The sequence below is a fragment of the Gorilla gorilla genome, chromosome 8 (assembly GCF_029281585.2).
Source record: "Gorilla gorilla gorilla isolate KB3781 chromosome 8, NHGRI_mGorGor1-v2.1_pri, whole genome shotgun sequence".
NCBI classification, from domain to species: domain Eukaryota; kingdom Metazoa; phylum Chordata; class Mammalia; order Primates; family Hominidae; genus Gorilla; species Gorilla gorilla.
Window position 1 is genome coordinate 28,054,088 of NC_073232.2, and position 18,378 is coordinate 28,072,465.

Consider the following 18,378-nt stretch of genomic DNA (forward strand, 5'->3'; position numbering starts at 1 on the left):
TGGCAGGCAGATGATAAAATCTGCCCCCGTCCCCAATTTCCTATCCTCTGGTTATTCAATCAAAGACTCATCTGGCCACAGCTATGAAGAGATTTTGTAAATGGGTTACTAATCAACTGACTTCAAAATCGCAAGATTATCTTGGACTGTTCAAGTGGGCTCAGTGTAATCACATGAGCCCTTAAAAGCAGAAGTGGAAGGCAGGAGAGCTAAGGCAGAAGGGAAGATTAGAGAGATTTGAAGTTTGAGGACTTGACCTGCATTGCTGGCTTTGGAAATGAAGAAAGGGGATCACAAGAAAGTAATACAGGGGCCTCTAAAAGTGGAGAACAATCACTGGTTAACAGCCAGCAAAGACACTGGTTTGTGACAGATTACCAGGCTTTATGTTTAGCAGGGTTTCCTAAGCAAAACACAAATTCCGTAAATCTACAGAATTAGATAAATTTTAAATGTAAATGTTTTTAAAATTCCTTTAGGTTAACAAAAAGAAATGTCTGCCATTTTCTTCATAGTGCACACCCAATTCAGGCCAAGGCATTTGAGAAATCTCAATAATAGAGACAGTCAGGAGGAAACTATTTTAAGTACTGAGAAATTATTAATGCTGACCCTAAAGGGTGCCCTGATTCAAGAGTTTGGAGTTCTGAATCATCATGTTTAGAAAAGAACACTAGAGAGGGACAATTTTCAAACAAGATGATATGGATACTTTCTAACAGGTGTCTAAAGTCCTTGTTTTTACAGTAGACTCTAAATCTACTATAAATCTAAATACACTAAATAAAGTATACTTAATAGGTATTGTAGAGTAACTGATGACCTGCTGGAGTGACACATCAGTTAAGGGTTCCCGCTCCAGATTCAGACAGGTACAGATTTCTTCCCAGCTCCTCTACCACCTACCAGTTGTTTAACCTTGTTAACTGATTTTTACATTAGTTAAGTCTTAGTTTTTTCATTTCTAAACTGAGAGATGATGATAATGATAATAAAATTCACTTAATTATACTATTTTCTAAGTCATGCATTGTTTTCATTCTTCAAACCTCAAAGCAAAACTCATAAAGTAATTTTATTTCCCTTCTTACATGAAAACATATTTGTAGTTCTTGATGCTATTATTATGAAGTTTTAATGAGATAATTCATAAAAGTTTCTAGCAAAAAAATGGTACATAGTAAATGGTTAATAAACGTCAGCTATTATCGTTAGGATTTAAATTCTTTTTATTTTTTTTTGAATTTTATATTTTATTTATTTATTTATTTTTTATTATACTTTAAGTTCTAGGGTACATGTGCACAATGTGCAGGTTTGTTACATATGTATACATGTGCCATGTTGGTGTGCTGCACTCATTCACTTCTATTATAAGAGAGTGTTAAGACTTTGTCATATCTTTTTTTGCATCTATTGACATGGTCGTTTGTTTTTTGTTCTTTACTTCATCAATATGGTGTTTGTATTGATTGATTTTTATGTGTTGAACCAATTTTGCATTCCTAGGATGAATTCCACTTGACCATGGCGAAAAATTTTTAAAATGTGTTGCTTGATGTATATTCATCGGTTATGTTGGTCTCTTGTTTGCTTTTCTTGTGATGTCTTTGTCTGGTTTTGGTTTATTAAGGTAATCGTGGCCTTATAGAATGAGTTGGGAAGTGTTTCTTCCTCTTTTGTTTTTTATAAGAGTTTGTGAAGTATTAGTGTTAATCATTTAAATGTTTCGTATAATTTACTAGTAAGCCTTTTGTGCTGGAGCATTTGTTTGTGGAAAGATTTTTGATTACTGATTTACTCTCTTGTTACAGTCTATTTGGATTTTTTATTTCTTCTTGAATTGGCTTTGGTAGTTTGTGTCTTTCTGAATATTTGTCTATCTCTTCTAGGTTATCTAATTTGGTAGTATGAAATTATTCATAGTATTCCCTTGTAATTCTTTTTATTTATGTAAGGTTAGAAGTTCTGAACCTTGTTCACTCTTCATTTTAGTAAATTGAGTTTTTAATTTTATTTTTTCTTGGTTCATCTAGTGAAAAGTTTGTCAGTTTTATTGATCTTTCCAAGAACTTTTGTTTCTTAATTTTTTTTATTGTTTTTGTATTTTCTATTTTATTTATTTCTTCTCTAATTTTCCTCCTCTGCTTGCTTTGGGTTTAGTTTTCTCTTCCTTTAGCTTCTTATTGTTAATGTTGAGATCTTTCCTTTTTTAAATTTAGGCATTTACAGCTATACATTTCTTACCAAGCACTGAAATAACAGCATCCCAACCATTTTTATATGTTGAATTTTTATTTTCATTTATTTAAGGTATTTTCTAACATCTCTTGCGATTTCTTCTTTAGCCTATTGGTTATTTAGGGGACTGTTATTTAATTCTACGTATTTGTGAATTTTTCTGATTTCATTCTGTTATTAATTTAAATCATTCTGTTATATCTGGAGAACATACTTGTATGATTTGTTTGCTCTTAAATATATTCAGATTTGTTTTCTGACCTAAAATATTATCTCTCTTGGAGAATTTTCTGTGTGTAGTTTAGAAGCATGTGCATTCTTTTGTTATTGGGTGGAGCAAGTGTGCCATATGTATCTGTTAGGTCTAGTTGGTTTATAGAATTGCTCAAGTTTTCTATTTTCTTGCTGATCTATCAAATAGTTCTATTTATTTTTGAAAGTAGAATATTAGAGTCTCCAACTATTATTGTTAAATGGTCTACATTTCAATTATTTTAGCTTTTGCTTCACATATTTCAAGGCTCTGTTTTTACGTGCAGAGATGTTTATAGTTTTTATATATTCTTGATTGGTTGACCCATTTGTCATTATAAAATGCCCTGCTTTGTCTCCAGTAAGAATTCTGTCTTCTGTCCAGGGTAATCAGGCAAGAGAAAGAAAGAAAGCATATTCAGATAGGACGAGAGGAAGTCAAATTATCTTTGTTTGCAGCGGACATGATCCTATATCTAGAAAACCCCGTTGTCTCAGCCCAAAAGCTCCTTAAGCTGATAAGCAACTTCAGCAATCTCAGGATACAAAATCAATGTGCAAAAATTGCTAGCACTCCTATATGCCAACATCTGGCAAGTAGAGAACCAAATTATGGATGAACTTCCGTTCACAGTTGCTACAAAGAGAATAAAACACTGAGGAATATAGTTAACAAGGGAAATGAAGGACCTCTTCAAGGAGAGCTACAAACTACTGCTGAAAGAAATCAGAGAAGACACAAAGAAATGGAAAAACATTCCATGCTCATGGGTAGGAGGATGCAGTATTGTAAAAATGGCCATACTGACCAAAGTAATTTATAGATTTAATGCTATTCCCATTAAACTACCATTGGCATTCTTCACAAAATTGGAAGGAACTGTTTTAAAATTAGTATATAACCCAAAAGAGGTCTCATAGGCAAGACACTCCTAAACAAAAAGAACAAAACTGGAGGCATCATGCTACCCAACTTCAAACTATACTATAAGGCTACAGTAACCCAAACAGCATGGTACTGGTTCAGAAACAGACACATAGACAAATGGAACATAATAGAGAACTCAGAATTAAGACCACACATCTACAACCATCTGAACTTTGACAAACCTGACAAAAACAAGCTATGGGGAAAGGATTCCCTATTTAACAAATGGTGCTGGGAGAACTGGCTACCCATATGCAAAAAATTGAAACTGGACCCCTTCCTTACACTTTATACAAAAATTAATTCAAGATGGACTAAAGACTTACATGTAAAACCTAAAACTATAAACATTCTAGAAGAAAATCTGGGCAATAACATTCATGACATAGACACAAGCAGAGATTTCATGATGAAAGCACTGAAAGCAATAGCACCAAAAGCAAAAAATGACAAATAGGATCTAATTAAACTAAAGAGCTTCTGCACAGCGAAAGAAACTATCATCAGAGTGAACAGAAAACCTACAGAACGGGAGAAAATGTTTTCAGTCTATTCATCCAGCAAAGGTCTAATATCCAGAGTCTACCAGAAACTTAAATTTTCAGGAAAAAAACAAACAACCCCATTAAAAAGTGGGCAAAGGACATGAACAGACACTTCTCAAAGAAAACATTCGTGTGGCCCACAAACATATGAAAAAAACCTCAACATCACTGATTAGTAGAGAAATGCAAATCAAAACCACAATGAGATTACCATCTCACACCAGTCAGAATAGCGATTATTAAAAAGTCAAGAAACAACAGATGCTAGCCAGGATGCAGAGAAAAAGGAATGCTTTACATAGTGGGTGAGAATGTAAATTAGTTCAACCATTGTGGAAGACAGTGTGGCAATTCCTCAAAGATCTAGAACTGGAAATACCATTTGATTCAGCAATCCCATTACTGGGTATATACCCAAATAAATATAAATGATTCTATTATAAAGACACATACATGCATATGTTCATTGGAGCACTGTTCACAATAGCAAAGACATGGAATCAACCCAAATGCCCATCAATGATAGACTGGATAAAGCAAATGTGGTATATATACACCATGGAATTTTATGCAGCCATAAAAAGGAATGAGATCATGTCCTTTGCAGGGACACGGATAAAGCTGGACACTGTTATCCTCAGCAAACTAGTGCTGGAACAGAAAACCAAATACCACATGTTCTCACTTATAAGTGGGAACTGAATGATGAGAACACGTGGACACATGGCAGGGAACAACAGACGCTGGGACCTGTCAGGATGGGAGAGGGGAGGTAGAGCATCAGGAAGAATACCTAATGGATGCTGGGCTTAATACCTGGGTGATGGATTGATCTGTGCAGCAAACCACCATGGCACACGTTTACCTCTGTAACAAACCTGCACATCCTGCAAGTGTACCCCAGAACTTAAAATAAAAGTTGAAAAGAAAAGAAAGAAAATCATTCTTCTGAATTTCATATAGCGATTTCAGCTTTCTTTTGGTTATTGTTTATATAGTATGTCTTTTATACCCTTTTACTTTTAACCTTTTTCTGTAGTTGAATCTAAAATGTGTCTCTTGTAGACAGCATATGGTTAGATCATGTTTTTATACAATGTGCCAACTTCTTACTTTTGATTTAAGAATTTAATGTATTTGCATATTATATAATTATGATTATACCTATCATCAGAGCGATAGGTTGTTTGTTGCCATTTTGCTACTTGTTTTCTATATGACTTATTTTTTTTCTTATTACTCTATTCCTCCATTACTACCTTATTTTGTTAAATAGATATTTTCTAGTGTATTATATTAATATCCTTTTCTTTTTTTACTATATATTTTTGAATTATTTTATTAGTTGTTGCCCTAGGGATTACATTTAACATTTTAATTTACAACAACTTAGGTTGGATTAATGCCAATGTAATTTTAATAATATACAAAAAATTTGATCTTATATAATTCTGTTCACTTCTTCTTTATGCTGTTATTGCCACAAATTACATCATTACATATTGTGCCCATAACCTAAGTTATTATTATTGATTTTTATCAGTTATATAATTGATTATAATAATTATTGATTATATAATATCTACCTCTTTATTGATATTCTCTATTTTATGACACATTATTCTTATGATTTCTGTAGTTCTTTATATATGGTTTTCCTTAGCTCTTTGAAAACATTTGACATAGCTGATTTAAAGTCTTTGTCTAATAAGTCTGGTCTTTCTCAGAGACATTGTGTATTGATTGCTTTGCTTTTTTTCTCTCTGCATGGGAGATATCTTCTTGTTTCTTTGCATTTCTCACTTTAAAAAAAACCTAGACATTTAAAACAATATACTCTTGGACCTCTGGAAATCAGATGCTCACTCTCCCAAAAACTCCCACACATTTGCTTCTGTTACTGTTTGTTGTAGTTATAGTTGTTTTGTTTGTTGTTAATTTAGTGACTTTACTGAGAGTCTCTTAGATGTCACTGTCTTAGTCAATTTTGGCTGCTAGAACAAAATGCCATAAACTGAGTAGATTATAAACAATGGAAATTTTTTTCTCACGGTTCTATAGGCTGGGAAGTCCAAGATCAAGGTACTGGCAGATTCAAGTGTCTGATGAAGGACCACTTCCTGGTTCATAAGACAGTACTATCCTGCTGTGTTCTCACATGGTGGAAGGGGCAAAGCAAATCTCGAGGCCTTATTTTATAAAGGAGTTAAATCCATCCATGAGGACTCTACCTTCAGGATCTACTCACTTCCCAAAAGTCTCATCTTCAAAGATTATGTTTCCACATGTGAAAGTGTGTGTGTGCAGGGGCACAAACTTTCAGACAAAAGCAGCCTGGGACCAATAAATCTCTATGTTTTGCTGAGGCACTCTGTGTGTATGTTGGGGTGCACTTTCCATGCTCATCCAGGCAGCTGATAACTCTGCATTAGTTTCCATTTTCTGCTTTCATAGACCCTCAATATCAGCCAGATGTTAGGGCTTAGGGTCTTTTCAGGTATTTCCAGAGCATGTGCACAGCCCTACACATGCACATGTCTGGCTAGATTTGCAGGAATATGTTGGAACTTTTTAAACTCCCTATTGATGTCTCATTCTATTAGTTTATTATTTTCAGTAACTCTTACACACTGCCTCAGGTGACTATGAAGTTATAACACTTGCTGGTAATTGTTTTCAACAAACCCCTTTTGTAGAAAAAGCATTTTATACTGAGCAAGCTATTATTATGTCAATTTCAGATGGCATTTTAATTGTGGTCTTTCAGAGAACCAAAAGACAGGTCAAATAATACAATTATTTGAGAATGAGGCTTTGAAAAAGGTCTAGCACCATTTTACTCATTCTTGTGGCTGCCAGGCTTCACATGAATTGCAAGCTGGTATTTTTCAAAGTTAAATGTGAAACCGGAGAGTGGACAATGAGACTAGGGCAAGTTAAAGCCCATAAAACTCACCATTTTTTAAAACTGAGATTTAGCCATTTGTTGAATAAAAGCCCTCCAAATTACCAAAAAGCTTTGGCTAATTTCCAGAGTTCCAGACAAGTTGATTCTGACATTTTTGCCAGTTTTAAAATTCATTTTGTGGGGGGAAAAGTTTCAGAGATCTCTATTCTGGTGTTTTCATTAACAATACTCTTGTGGTTTATTATATATTTTATGATCTCCTAAAGGGACTCATATAGCCCTTTGTCACTGAAGTCAGACATAAGTTGATATGGCAGCATCCATGTACAACTTGTAGTAATGATAAGGGATTACTATTTTAGGGTATTCTTTAAGTGATACCATTTTAGCAAATATTACCTGGTTCTGTTGAGCTTGCTAGCTCAATAAATTGGTATGAGTCAAAACTTATGATTCAAAGGAAACAGAATTTAATAAATAGACAGAAATTATCAACTTGAAGAGGTTTGTATCTAAGACTACTATTTGCTCTCTATTATCCGAACTAAACTATATTTTTGTCAGAAATTAGTGCACTTTCATATTTCTATAAGTTTTGACATGTTAACATTTGCTTCAAGCCTTGGATCTTGTTTTGATGATCCATTTCTACAGCCTGATTTTTTTTTTTAATGTTCTTGAGAACTGATATTATCTCACTGTTAAAATGCTCCTTTTTTGAATTCCTTTGAGCCAATTGGTTACTCTGTAGCATGCAACAGGATTTATGTCTCTCCTACTCACATTCAGGTCCATTAATCTCTCAGAACGTGGGAAATGGAGGAAGTACAAAGCTGCCCATCAATGGTTGAGGAAAGTGAGACCAAAAATTCTACCTTATCTTTCCTGAAGATCAAGGTTGATGGGATTCACTGCCAAAGTTATTGGATTTAGCTCTCAAACCTTGATTCATGGTTTTCGTTGCTTTCATATTTTATATACCTCCTTTTTTGTCATAAAACTTGGGATTTCATCCCAATACTTAACCAGTAACTGAGAAAAAGTATTTTTAAAAGTCCTCTAACATAAACATTTAAGACTATAAGTGAAATTATGCTATTTATGTTATTTTGTCATTTTAACAATTAACTATTTGTCACAAGATTATGTTACATATGTGTTTCAAAGACTATGCATTGACTTTCATGAATGCAGGCACAACGTGGGAATTTAAGTATCATGTAAACAAGCTGTAATGAGGATGGTGTAGAGATTAATAGAGATATATGATGATAATGGTGATTATGTGTTTGCATGTGATATGTGTATTACTAGGCTGCTAAAGGAAGTGCAAGAGGTTTATAGAGAGAATATTCAATATAAACTTTGTTGTTCAAGAGCTTCATGCAGTCTATTCTGGCTGGTTAGAGCTGTAGTAAAGGGGAGTGTTAAATGAGGGAATGGTCATGTGGAGAAAAGTTATGCTGTCAAAGATTTGCCTTTTTCTGTTAAACTCATAAACAGCCATGATGAAAAATGTTCTCTGGAAAGCCAGGGAACTTTCTATAAAGTGATTCTCTAGGGAACACCTCCATCTGTGAATTAAAGAAATTCTATACTCATACTAAAGGAGCAAGGTAAAATTAAGTACACACTAAAAAAAATTGCGATTGTCACTAAGTTAAAATTAAACATAGAAAACAGATATTGCCACTGGGTGCATTTTGAACAATTTTTTCCCCATACAAAGAAAAAAGTTTATTACTAGAAAAAATGTCAAAAGATATCAAGCTGTTTCTGAATTTAAGCCTTTACTTTCTACTATAACCTGAAGATTAACCTTTATTGAATATTTGATAAAATACAGAATAATTTGTAGTGCCATAACACATACCAAATGACAAAGTTTTTATTTATAAAACACTCTGTTTAAATATTTAAATAATTTATTCATGTGTGAGTTGAAAAATATCACTGAAAAATGCTACTTTTATTATTTAATAACTTAATGTGTCAAATCTGATTTTTAATATCAAGCTTTTAAAAATAAATATGAATAATTTAGGTAATATCCTTGACAAATAAAAATAATTTTTCTGTTTATCTCAGGGATTCTTTTTAGTAGTTGAATATTTATAAACAATAATTTAGAGCCGACTGAATGCTATTACCGTTTGCATTGCTAATAGTATTATTTAAACCTAAAATAATATATGCATATGGCTTATTATGCTTATTTGATTATTCACTTGCTAAACATTTGTTTACCTGCTGCAAGAGCCAACTAATGATAGTCCACTTGCATCACCATGATACCCGCTCTTCATCTAAATTGTGTTTACATAATAATTCCAGTAAGTATATTCTTAGAATAATTGTGTTATTAGTTACTTCAGTTATGTCTCTGACTATATTCATAAGCAATCATTAATATCACTGTTTGCAGCTTAATTAGGATGCAATTTTGGAATAGGAGTAGGGAAGAGAGGTTTCTTCCTTAGGTCTCATAATTTTACTATTGATTCTTTTAATGATGTAACAATTAGATTTTATTTCCAATCTGGCTTTAAAATACCACTGAATAACTTAGGTAGCTATGTCATCATAGACATCATCATCATATTTCTCATTCCTTTTGACAAAGAGAAGCACATGAAACAGAGTGGCAGAAAACAATGGTTCTCAGATTATATGCTAGAACTCACATAAAGCATCACAGAAAATCTATGAGAGCCCAGGGAATGCTCAACATTTATTTTACAGGCTTCTAAACCATGAGAGTCCACTGGTTTTATGCATACTGCAGTGCATTTGAAAGCATCTGGGCTCAGAGTTGTTTTCCTTAATCCTAGGAAAAGCTGGGACTATCTGATCCAACTGTTTCTGAACAAAAGCACAGTGAGCGATGATCTCTTCTAAAGCTGTATGAGTTGAAGAAGGAAGAAAGAAACATGAAAAGTGGCTCATCAGCCAGAAACAGGTTTATTTTAAAGAATGAACCTGAGAGGGGCCTCTGGCCGAGTTAGGTCAAGAGCCCTCTCTCTTACAGACGAAGAGTATTTTAGGGTTCAGGATGGGTGAGCTTATCACAGGCTCAGAATGTTTCTGTGTCTCTTTGTCTTGCTTATCTGGGAGGGAGAGTTTTGTGTCTGTTCCCATACATCTTTCTGCAGCTGCAGGCATACCCCCCAAGTCTGCTTTTAGCTTCCCTATCTTAGTGAACCTAAAGAGAAAGGAATGTGCTTATTAGGGTCCACTGTTTTACTTGGGCCCATTGTATGAGTGTGAAGTTTGGTCTTTACACCATACAGCTGTCTTATCTGTATTTTACTGTCTGCTCTTTCTAGCTGCCTGTTGTTAGAAGTGATTTCTTTGAAATGCGTAAGGTTAGAAAGGGAGCTGAAACTTAAAATGGTGGTGTTTGTCCAAGATGATGGCACTCCTGCTCTGTCAAAAGTCTTCATCGAATTGCTTATTTTGGTAGGCAGTCCTAATAGTATAATGTTTTCCCTAGATAGCATCTCTGCAGGGATGTACCTTTCTATGTTAAATGTGATAAATCGGGTTGCGAACTGTAGCCCATAATCATATTATAGGGAGTATATAATTGCAATTAGCTATGTCACTGGGCAACATAAAGAAGTAAAAATATCAGATGGTTTGCAAAAGTAAATGATGTGGTTAAATTATTTGTTCTTTAAACAAAAAAAAATATTAATCTAGTGAGGACGTGGGCCTGAATTATCACTTGGCGTCTTAAATTCACCAGTGATCACTCTGAATCTAACACGATGTCTCATTTCTTTTTTTTTTTTTTAAGTTTTGTAGGTACATAGTAGATGTGTATATTTATGGGGTACATGAGATGTTTTGATACAGGTATCCAATGCATAATAATCACATCATGGAGAATGGGGTACCCATCCCCTAAGCATTGATCTTTTATGTTACAAACAATCCAATCACGCTCTTTTAGTTATTTTTGAATGTACAGTGAAATTATTATTGACTATAGTCATCCCATTGTGCTATCAAATAGTAGGTCTTATTCATTCTTTCTATTTTTTTTTTGTACCCTGTCTCTTCTTTCTGATAGCTCACTTCCTCTCACTGGTTTCCAGAGTGGATTCTATTTCCTCAAGTTTAAGAAGCAGAGTTTTCCTTCCAACAAATGATCAACATGACTGCCAGGTATTTGAAAGCACACAGCATTTTAAATATTTTGTCACATTTGGGGACTTCTTTATCATAATTGTTTGGGTACTAATTGTCTTTCACAGATTACATTTTATTACTTCTCCTGCCAAGTGAGTGGCAATTTAACGGTTGGGCTTCAAACTGCATGTGGAGGTCCTATTCAGCATTTATGGCAAAACACAGCTGCAGTCCCAAATCAGTGGGAGAGAAATGTCATCAAAATCCAGAGTTCACAGAGATTTCAGGTATGTGTGTTCTATTTTGTAACTATGGCCTTGAAGAAAAATAAGATACAGATCTTTAACACCAGGTGAACTAAAAGTAAGGCGACTGTCCTAGTTTGCCAGGGACTGAGGGATTTCCCAGGACTTTCAAATGCTGAAAGTGGACATCTCAGGCAATTTGGGATGGCTAGTCACCCTAAAAGACACTTTTACAATAAGGTTTTGAATTTTGTGTATTAAAACTAAAGTTGGTGTATTTTAAGACATACTAATATATCAGTAAAATATAACCTTTTAATTTTCTCCTAATTTCTTGAACCCCCTCCATTTTCCTCTCTACTTTTCTTACTGCTCCAACTTCCTCTTTCCTTTCATTTCTTTTTCCTTCCAGACTTTTCTCATGCTTTTGAGAAAAGGGAATGCTGGGTAATGAGGAAGGAGACTGTTTAAATACTTATTCCAAATGCTGTTGAAGTAGAATAATTGTCATATTCATTTCATAGATAAACTTAACACAGCCTTTATTTTCTAAAGTAATTTAGAGAATTAAAGCCAATGCAAGCCTGTAAAACACAAACTTATTTATGCAGCCTAATAAAACTTATGCATGGTTGAAATGATAATCTAATGATTATTACCAGTTCTTGAAGAATTATTGCGTATTTTAACATTTGGGACAATCAAACAAAATTTTCCTGTTAAACATGAGATTTTAAAGCATTTTATTCCTTAAAACTTTCTAATCCTGCTCTGAGTCAATTTAACCCAAGTTGGTTTTTTTTATCATCTGTTATTAGAATGATATAATAATTTCATAAATTTGATATAAATCAAATCATTTGTTATATGGTAGATTTAGCACTTTCTTAAATATAGAGATTAAATTGGATTGAATTTTACCTTCGATTCTTTTGAGTGTCTAAGAGGAAAAGAATGGCTAAATGAACAGGATATTCATTGTAAAAGTTGAATTATAAGATATAGGAATGGCATAGTTTCTTAATTGATTGGTCATAAATCACTATAATTTGGAATTTTCAGGCTTCAATAAACTTAATGAGGATCAAAAGAAGGCTACAAAAAATCCCTTAACAGATGGTTAAATGACACCCGTATGGCACGACTTCAGAGAAACTCCCATTGGAAACACTAACCAGAGACTGAGACTGTACTCTGTTGAAGTCAAATATCAGTGTTGGGGGTGTGGGTGGTTAGAAAGTCATCTTAAGCCATCAGGCACTTAAGTCTTTCTATCAACAATTCATTCATTCACTTAAGAAAGATTAATTTGGGGCTCTTGGATGTGGTAGGTACAATGAAGGGAAGGTTCCCTATACCATGTTAAGGGAAGATGATTGATAGGTATGGGGAGGGGATACTATGTGTCCCTGGGCCCTGAAGACATCTGTGGCTTTCAAGGGTTGTGGTATGCAGAATGAGTACCCCCGAACACCAATAATGTATTTAATTTGCTGTGGATGCTCAAGTGTTATTAACCGCTGGAGAAGTTATTTTATTTCTTAAACTTCTCTTCTTAATTCCCTGTGTCTGCTTGTTGTCTCAACAACGACAACAAAAGCAACAAAACCAGGCCAAGATTGTGTTTATGGGGATTGAGTCACATCGAGTAGACTCTGAAGGATGATCTTGCTGAAGTTCCATCTCTCTCCGTTCTTGCAGAGATTTAATAAGTGAGATGAGAATCTTATCTATGGGTCAACTCCATCATTATTTACACATCTTTTTGACCTTTGAAACAGAGCTGATGGTATGGGAGTCTTAAACTACTTTTGCCAAGCTTTGTGCCTTCTTAGACCTGTCTATGTTTTTCGGTCAAGGTCTCTATAAGAAGCATAAGATATTAGAGTGTTCAGTAGAGCTGGAACTTGCTATATCTTGTAGGTCAAACCTTTCAAAATAACGTCCTTGTTTTGCTCAGCTTCCTATTCTCAAGTGATACATCCTGAGTTCTGATGATTAAATATGTGCAGTAGATCAATAAAAAAACGTAAAACTCCAGAATATGTAATATCCAGGGTGATTTGGCTGTAGCTGAGACAGCAAGGTTATTCACTTGAGTGCTTTAAATGTACCAGTGGCTTCAACTAAAGCAGATGCGTGTGCAATATATTAATTTTATATCCCAAAATACGTTATTGCTGATGTGAAAACAGTGTGTTTACCTTAAAGGCTTTGCAAAAATTAGGAGACCATACGACTCTCTCGGGATCCTTCGGCTACACCAGCCTTTTCGGATTGCAGGTATGCTTTAGTTCTATCCTGTCAGCAAGTGAGCAGATGTTCATTTGCTTTTGTTTGGTGGGCCACAGAGAAGTGCTGTGCTTGTAAAACAGCCTGCCACCATCTAATAACTCACTCCTGAAAAGATTTTGTGAGGGGCTTATTCGAGGGAATTCTGTAATCAGAGTCTCCAGACAGCATCTGCTGCCTCCAGAACTTACAAGCCTCTGAGAATTATTTCATTGTCTGCCATTTCCTTTCCATGCTGGCTTCTAATAGCTTAAAAGCCATGCATCCTTCCTTTAAAAATGTCCAAATAGGAGATTTCGGTCCCAGCTGGATCCCAGCTTAGCACGGGCTTTGGAGAAAGCCTCTGCAGCTGACTCTCACCTGGGGGCTTTATCACCTCCATCTGTGAAGGACTAGGTCTCTCCTTTAATGAAATTGAAGCAGGTTAACTTCTGAGGGAATGCTGCTGCATACACAAGGATTGCTATTTATCTACTTAGCAAAGACGGAAGCATTTCAGAGAGTTTCTGAAGATATTTAAGGAATAACAACAACTAAAATTTCTTTAGCACTTACTATGTGTAAGGCACTATGTTTACTTCTTTGGATACATAATTTTATTGACCCTTCACAAAAATCCTCTAAGGTAGAAAGATGATTTACTTCATAATTCACTGAGAATTACAAACTTTAGAGAGTTAAATAACCTACTAAATCCCATACCAGCTTAGACTCTAGGGTAGTTTGATTTCAGATCTCAATTACTGAGTCACTGAGCCATAATAATGTTTTTATTATGTTAAAGCATTACAGGGATTTGGAATACATAGGGGAAAAAAAAGCCCAACCTCTAGTTTGGTCAAATCTGAAGTGTATGACTCATTAAATATTCTTTTGTCTGCTGTGCTGGGTAAAACAACAATTTTAGGCATTGCATGCTGCTGATTAATCGCAATCACATTTTTAAAAAATTGCAGACAGAAGCAATTAATTTTACTGTTGTCCTAAAATGTTCAAGGAGACAAAGAATAAAACGAACTAAACATACAGTAGAAATGTAGTCCCCAATTCAGGTGAAACCTTCTTTTGTCAGAGGCATTAGTACCAGAGTGATGCCATCTTGAGTGAGGGCTAGGAAGATGAGCTTGCTGTGTTGCATTTCCAGAAAGCTAGGTATTCCTAGCCTCTAGATGTTTACTGTTAAGGGACCAGATTGATAACATTTACTAAACAGGCCTGGACTTGGGAGTGTCCTGGTATCCCGATACATTGAGAACAAAATCATTCCTAATTTTACTTTAAAGATAATAATGTCAATTCTTGCAAAACACAGTAATTAAGAAAATTAATCCTTTATCACAAAAGATTGTAGCAGAGCACATCTCCCCATGATCTTTTTTTATCCTGTGTATAAACAAGTATTGTACCCAGGGTGGACGCGTTCCTCCTCTTACTTTCGGGAACACCCTGCTCTGTCTATTGAGTGGCCATTCTTTTATCCCTCTACTTTCTTAAGAAACTTGCTTTCACTTTATGAACATTCTCTCAATTCTTTCTTGCACAAGATCCAAGACCCTCTCTTGACGTCTGGATCGGGACTTCTTTTCGGTAACACTTTCACTCCTTTTTGTTGTTGTTCTTGAAGGAAGCTCATGTAACGGTTTTATGGGTAAGAAGGAATGAATACTATACCTTACTACTAAGTATATCACTGACTATAATTTTCGCGTTGAATGTCTGGATTGTTAAACTAAATGAACAATCATTGCCTTAAGTATAAAAAGATACTGAAGCATTTTTAACATGCTATTATTTACTTTTCATTTCTTTGATATTTCATCGAGAAATGCTGGAGTTCTCAGCAGCCTCCTATTTAGAAAGAATAGAATTTATTAATAAAGACAAAAGATGAGCTTTGCATTAAAAAATGTAAATTTTAATCTTAACTCTTAAAATTCTACCCTCACTCTTCAAAATCATTATGCGAGGTATTTTCCCTTTTCATTCAATAATATTTATGATAACATATGATGAGGAAATAATTACTCTCATCATTTTGTGTCTCAAATGTTTGCTTGGGAAATAAGTGGAATGTATACTACTAATTAAGAAAACTCTTACATAATACATATAACCGTAAGTGTTTTTAATGTTTATACTCACTCTGAAGCAGCCTCGTTGTCTGGGGCTATACCTGAGGTTCATTGTTTCATGCCAAGGAAATCAAAGACGTGAATATACAAGGAGTGAGGTTAAGAATGGAGGTTTAATAGGTGAAAGAAAGAGAAGAGCTCTCTCCTGCAGAGAGAGGGGTCCTGAATGGGTTTCCAGTCCATGGCGAAATGCAGGGGGTTTTATAGATGAGCTTGAGGAAGCGGTGTCTGATTTACATAGGGCACTAAAGATTGGTCAGACTAGGTGTTTTATTTGCATAAGGCACAAAAAACTGATTGGGGTAGGTGTGCCGTTTGCATAGGGCACAAAAAGCTGGCCTTTCCCACACTAATATTTTATTATGCAAATGTGTTCTCTAACTGGCTGGTGCCATGTTGCCCGTTTCTTTACTGTGCATGTGGTAATAAAAGGGAAGACGAAGCTTCTATATTGGTTATGCCTGGCCCCCAGGTAGCCTTTTTTTATTGGCACAACTGCCGGCATTCACCCGTGCAGGCTTCCAGTTTGCTTATCTATGTTTACAGCTCGATTTTTCAGGCTGCTATTTGTTATAAAAAGTAATTTATTGGGCTGCTTTTTGGTAAAAGGGAAGCCTTGCCAAGGACTCTTTTACCCTCACTATCTGCCTAAATAATTTCTTTCTAGCTCCTGTATCAATGCCATCCAGATAGTATTATCCATCGGTCATCACCCTTTCCTCTAACATTTAAATCAAGTGGCTTGAGTGCTGACCGCTTACGTCTATTCAGAGGTCATCCATCTTCTCTTAAAACGTTTGGGGTGAAAGGAATTTGTTTCATGTTCACTGTTGGATTAGTGCAGGCCGTACCTGAATTCTGTGGTATAGGAACTCCATGATCTCTCCTATGATCCACTTTTATTTTGCTGCTTTGCTCCTTTATATATATATATATATATTTTTTTTTTATTCTCCAACATTATTAAAATGAGGTGGGTGTTTGGGAAATAATCTTGCTGATGTTTTGGAGAAAACAAAGAATGTTAGATACTACTTTTTCTAAAAGTAAAACTACCATACACCAACACAGCTCTGACCTGGACCCTCCATAGAACATATATATATATATATATTTATTTTTTTTTTTTTCCAAGATGGAATCTCACTCAGTCACCCAGGTTGGCATAGAGTGGCACCATCTCAGATTGCAACCTCTGCCTCCTGGGCTCAAGCGATTCTCCTGCCTCAGCCTCCCGAGGCTGGGATTACAGGTGTGTACCACCACACCTAGCTAATTTTTGTATTTTTAATTGAGATGGGGTTTTGCCATGTTGGCCATGCTAGTCTCGAACTCCTGACCTCAGGTGATCCTCCCGCCTTGGCCTCCCAAAGTATTGGGATTATAGGTGTGAGCCACCATAATAATAATTTTTTTTCTTTTTTTTAATCATCCTGGGGTTCCACTTTCTTTAGCTAATTTTCCAGATTCTAACCCAAATCCTTGTCAACTCTTTTCATTTAAATCTGTCTAGCTAGACTATTTAATTATGCCTGATGTGTCTTGTGTTTTACAGCCACATAGACCCATTGGTAAATTTCCCTCCACTTCGAGAAACAGTTATTTTCCTAAGGAAAATGTTCCTTCCTGCTAGGCTAGTGGACTCAAATGGCAGCGAATTTTCAAAATAACGTTTCATCAGTTATACCAAGTTAACATGTAATTTAACAGAATCAAATAAACATATAATATCTATGGCAAACTCTAATGAGGAGAGGATTACAGCAAGAAAGTAATTTAAAAGCTACTTCAGTAGTCCAGGGTGAGGAGATGGGAGAGGAAATAAGAATGAAAGGAAAATAGGGATTAATGGAGCTTATCTCATTGGAAATGAGAATGGAGGAGAAAGGGACTCTCAAGGTCATTTTGGAGTTTTGAGCATGGGAGAAGCAGCATTCTTCTGGTACCACTGTCAGGAAATGAAAGGACAAAGTGTTTTGAATTATAAATGACTTGTGTCATCTGAGTGAAAATGTCCAGCAGGCTGTGGAAACTGGGGAGGAGAGTTCAGGAGAGAGATTAACATTTGTTATGTAAGTTTCTGATTTATCAGCCCGGAAGATGAATGGTGTTTTTTTTTGGTGAGGAGTGTGGAGAAAAAAAACCAGAGACATGTGATACAGTTAACACTTACTTCTACTTCTTTTTTAAACTATGGTGACTGCAGGCGTATCCTTAACTCAGCAACAGCTAGGGACTATCTCTATGAAAAAGCTTTCAGAAAGAATAAAATGTTAATTTGTAAAGAATAGATTTTTACCTACAAACACACAATTCATATAACAGCTTAAATATTTTAATAACTATGTTACAATAGCAGTAGTGAACATTATTTAATGCTAACTATATACTAGGTGCTGTTTTACATGTTCACAACTCATTTTTCCTTATCCTGTAGGCTATCATTTTATCATTACATTGTACAAAGAAGAAAACTGAGGTACAGAGATGTTAAATAAGTTCTCCAAGGTCCTGTTGCTATTAAGTGTTATAGCAAGGAACTGAATCCAAATAGTTTGATTTGAAATACATATCTATATATTCAAAATATATATAATATGTAATAAATATATAACATATATCTATATTATGAATAGATATTTTGAATCAAACTACTTGGATATATATAATATATGTAATTATATTATATATAACCAACTTG

At 34.9% G+C, this 18,378-nt stretch overlaps 1 protein-coding gene across 1 annotated transcript in view; it reads left to right on the plus strand.

Moving 5' to 3' along the window:
- The window catches only part of MALRD1 (MAM and LDL receptor class A domain containing 1), a 689,301-nt gene that overhangs the window by 29,158 nt on the left and 641,765 nt on the right, over nt 1-18,378 (plus strand). The window contains exons 3-4 of the mRNA XM_055354139.2: nt 10,950-11,044; nt 11,134-11,295. Of these exons, the coding sequence (XP_055210114.2) occupies nt 10,950-11,044; nt 11,134-11,295 (257 nt within the window). The remainder of the gene's footprint in view (nt 1-10,949; nt 11,045-11,133; nt 11,296-18,378) is intronic.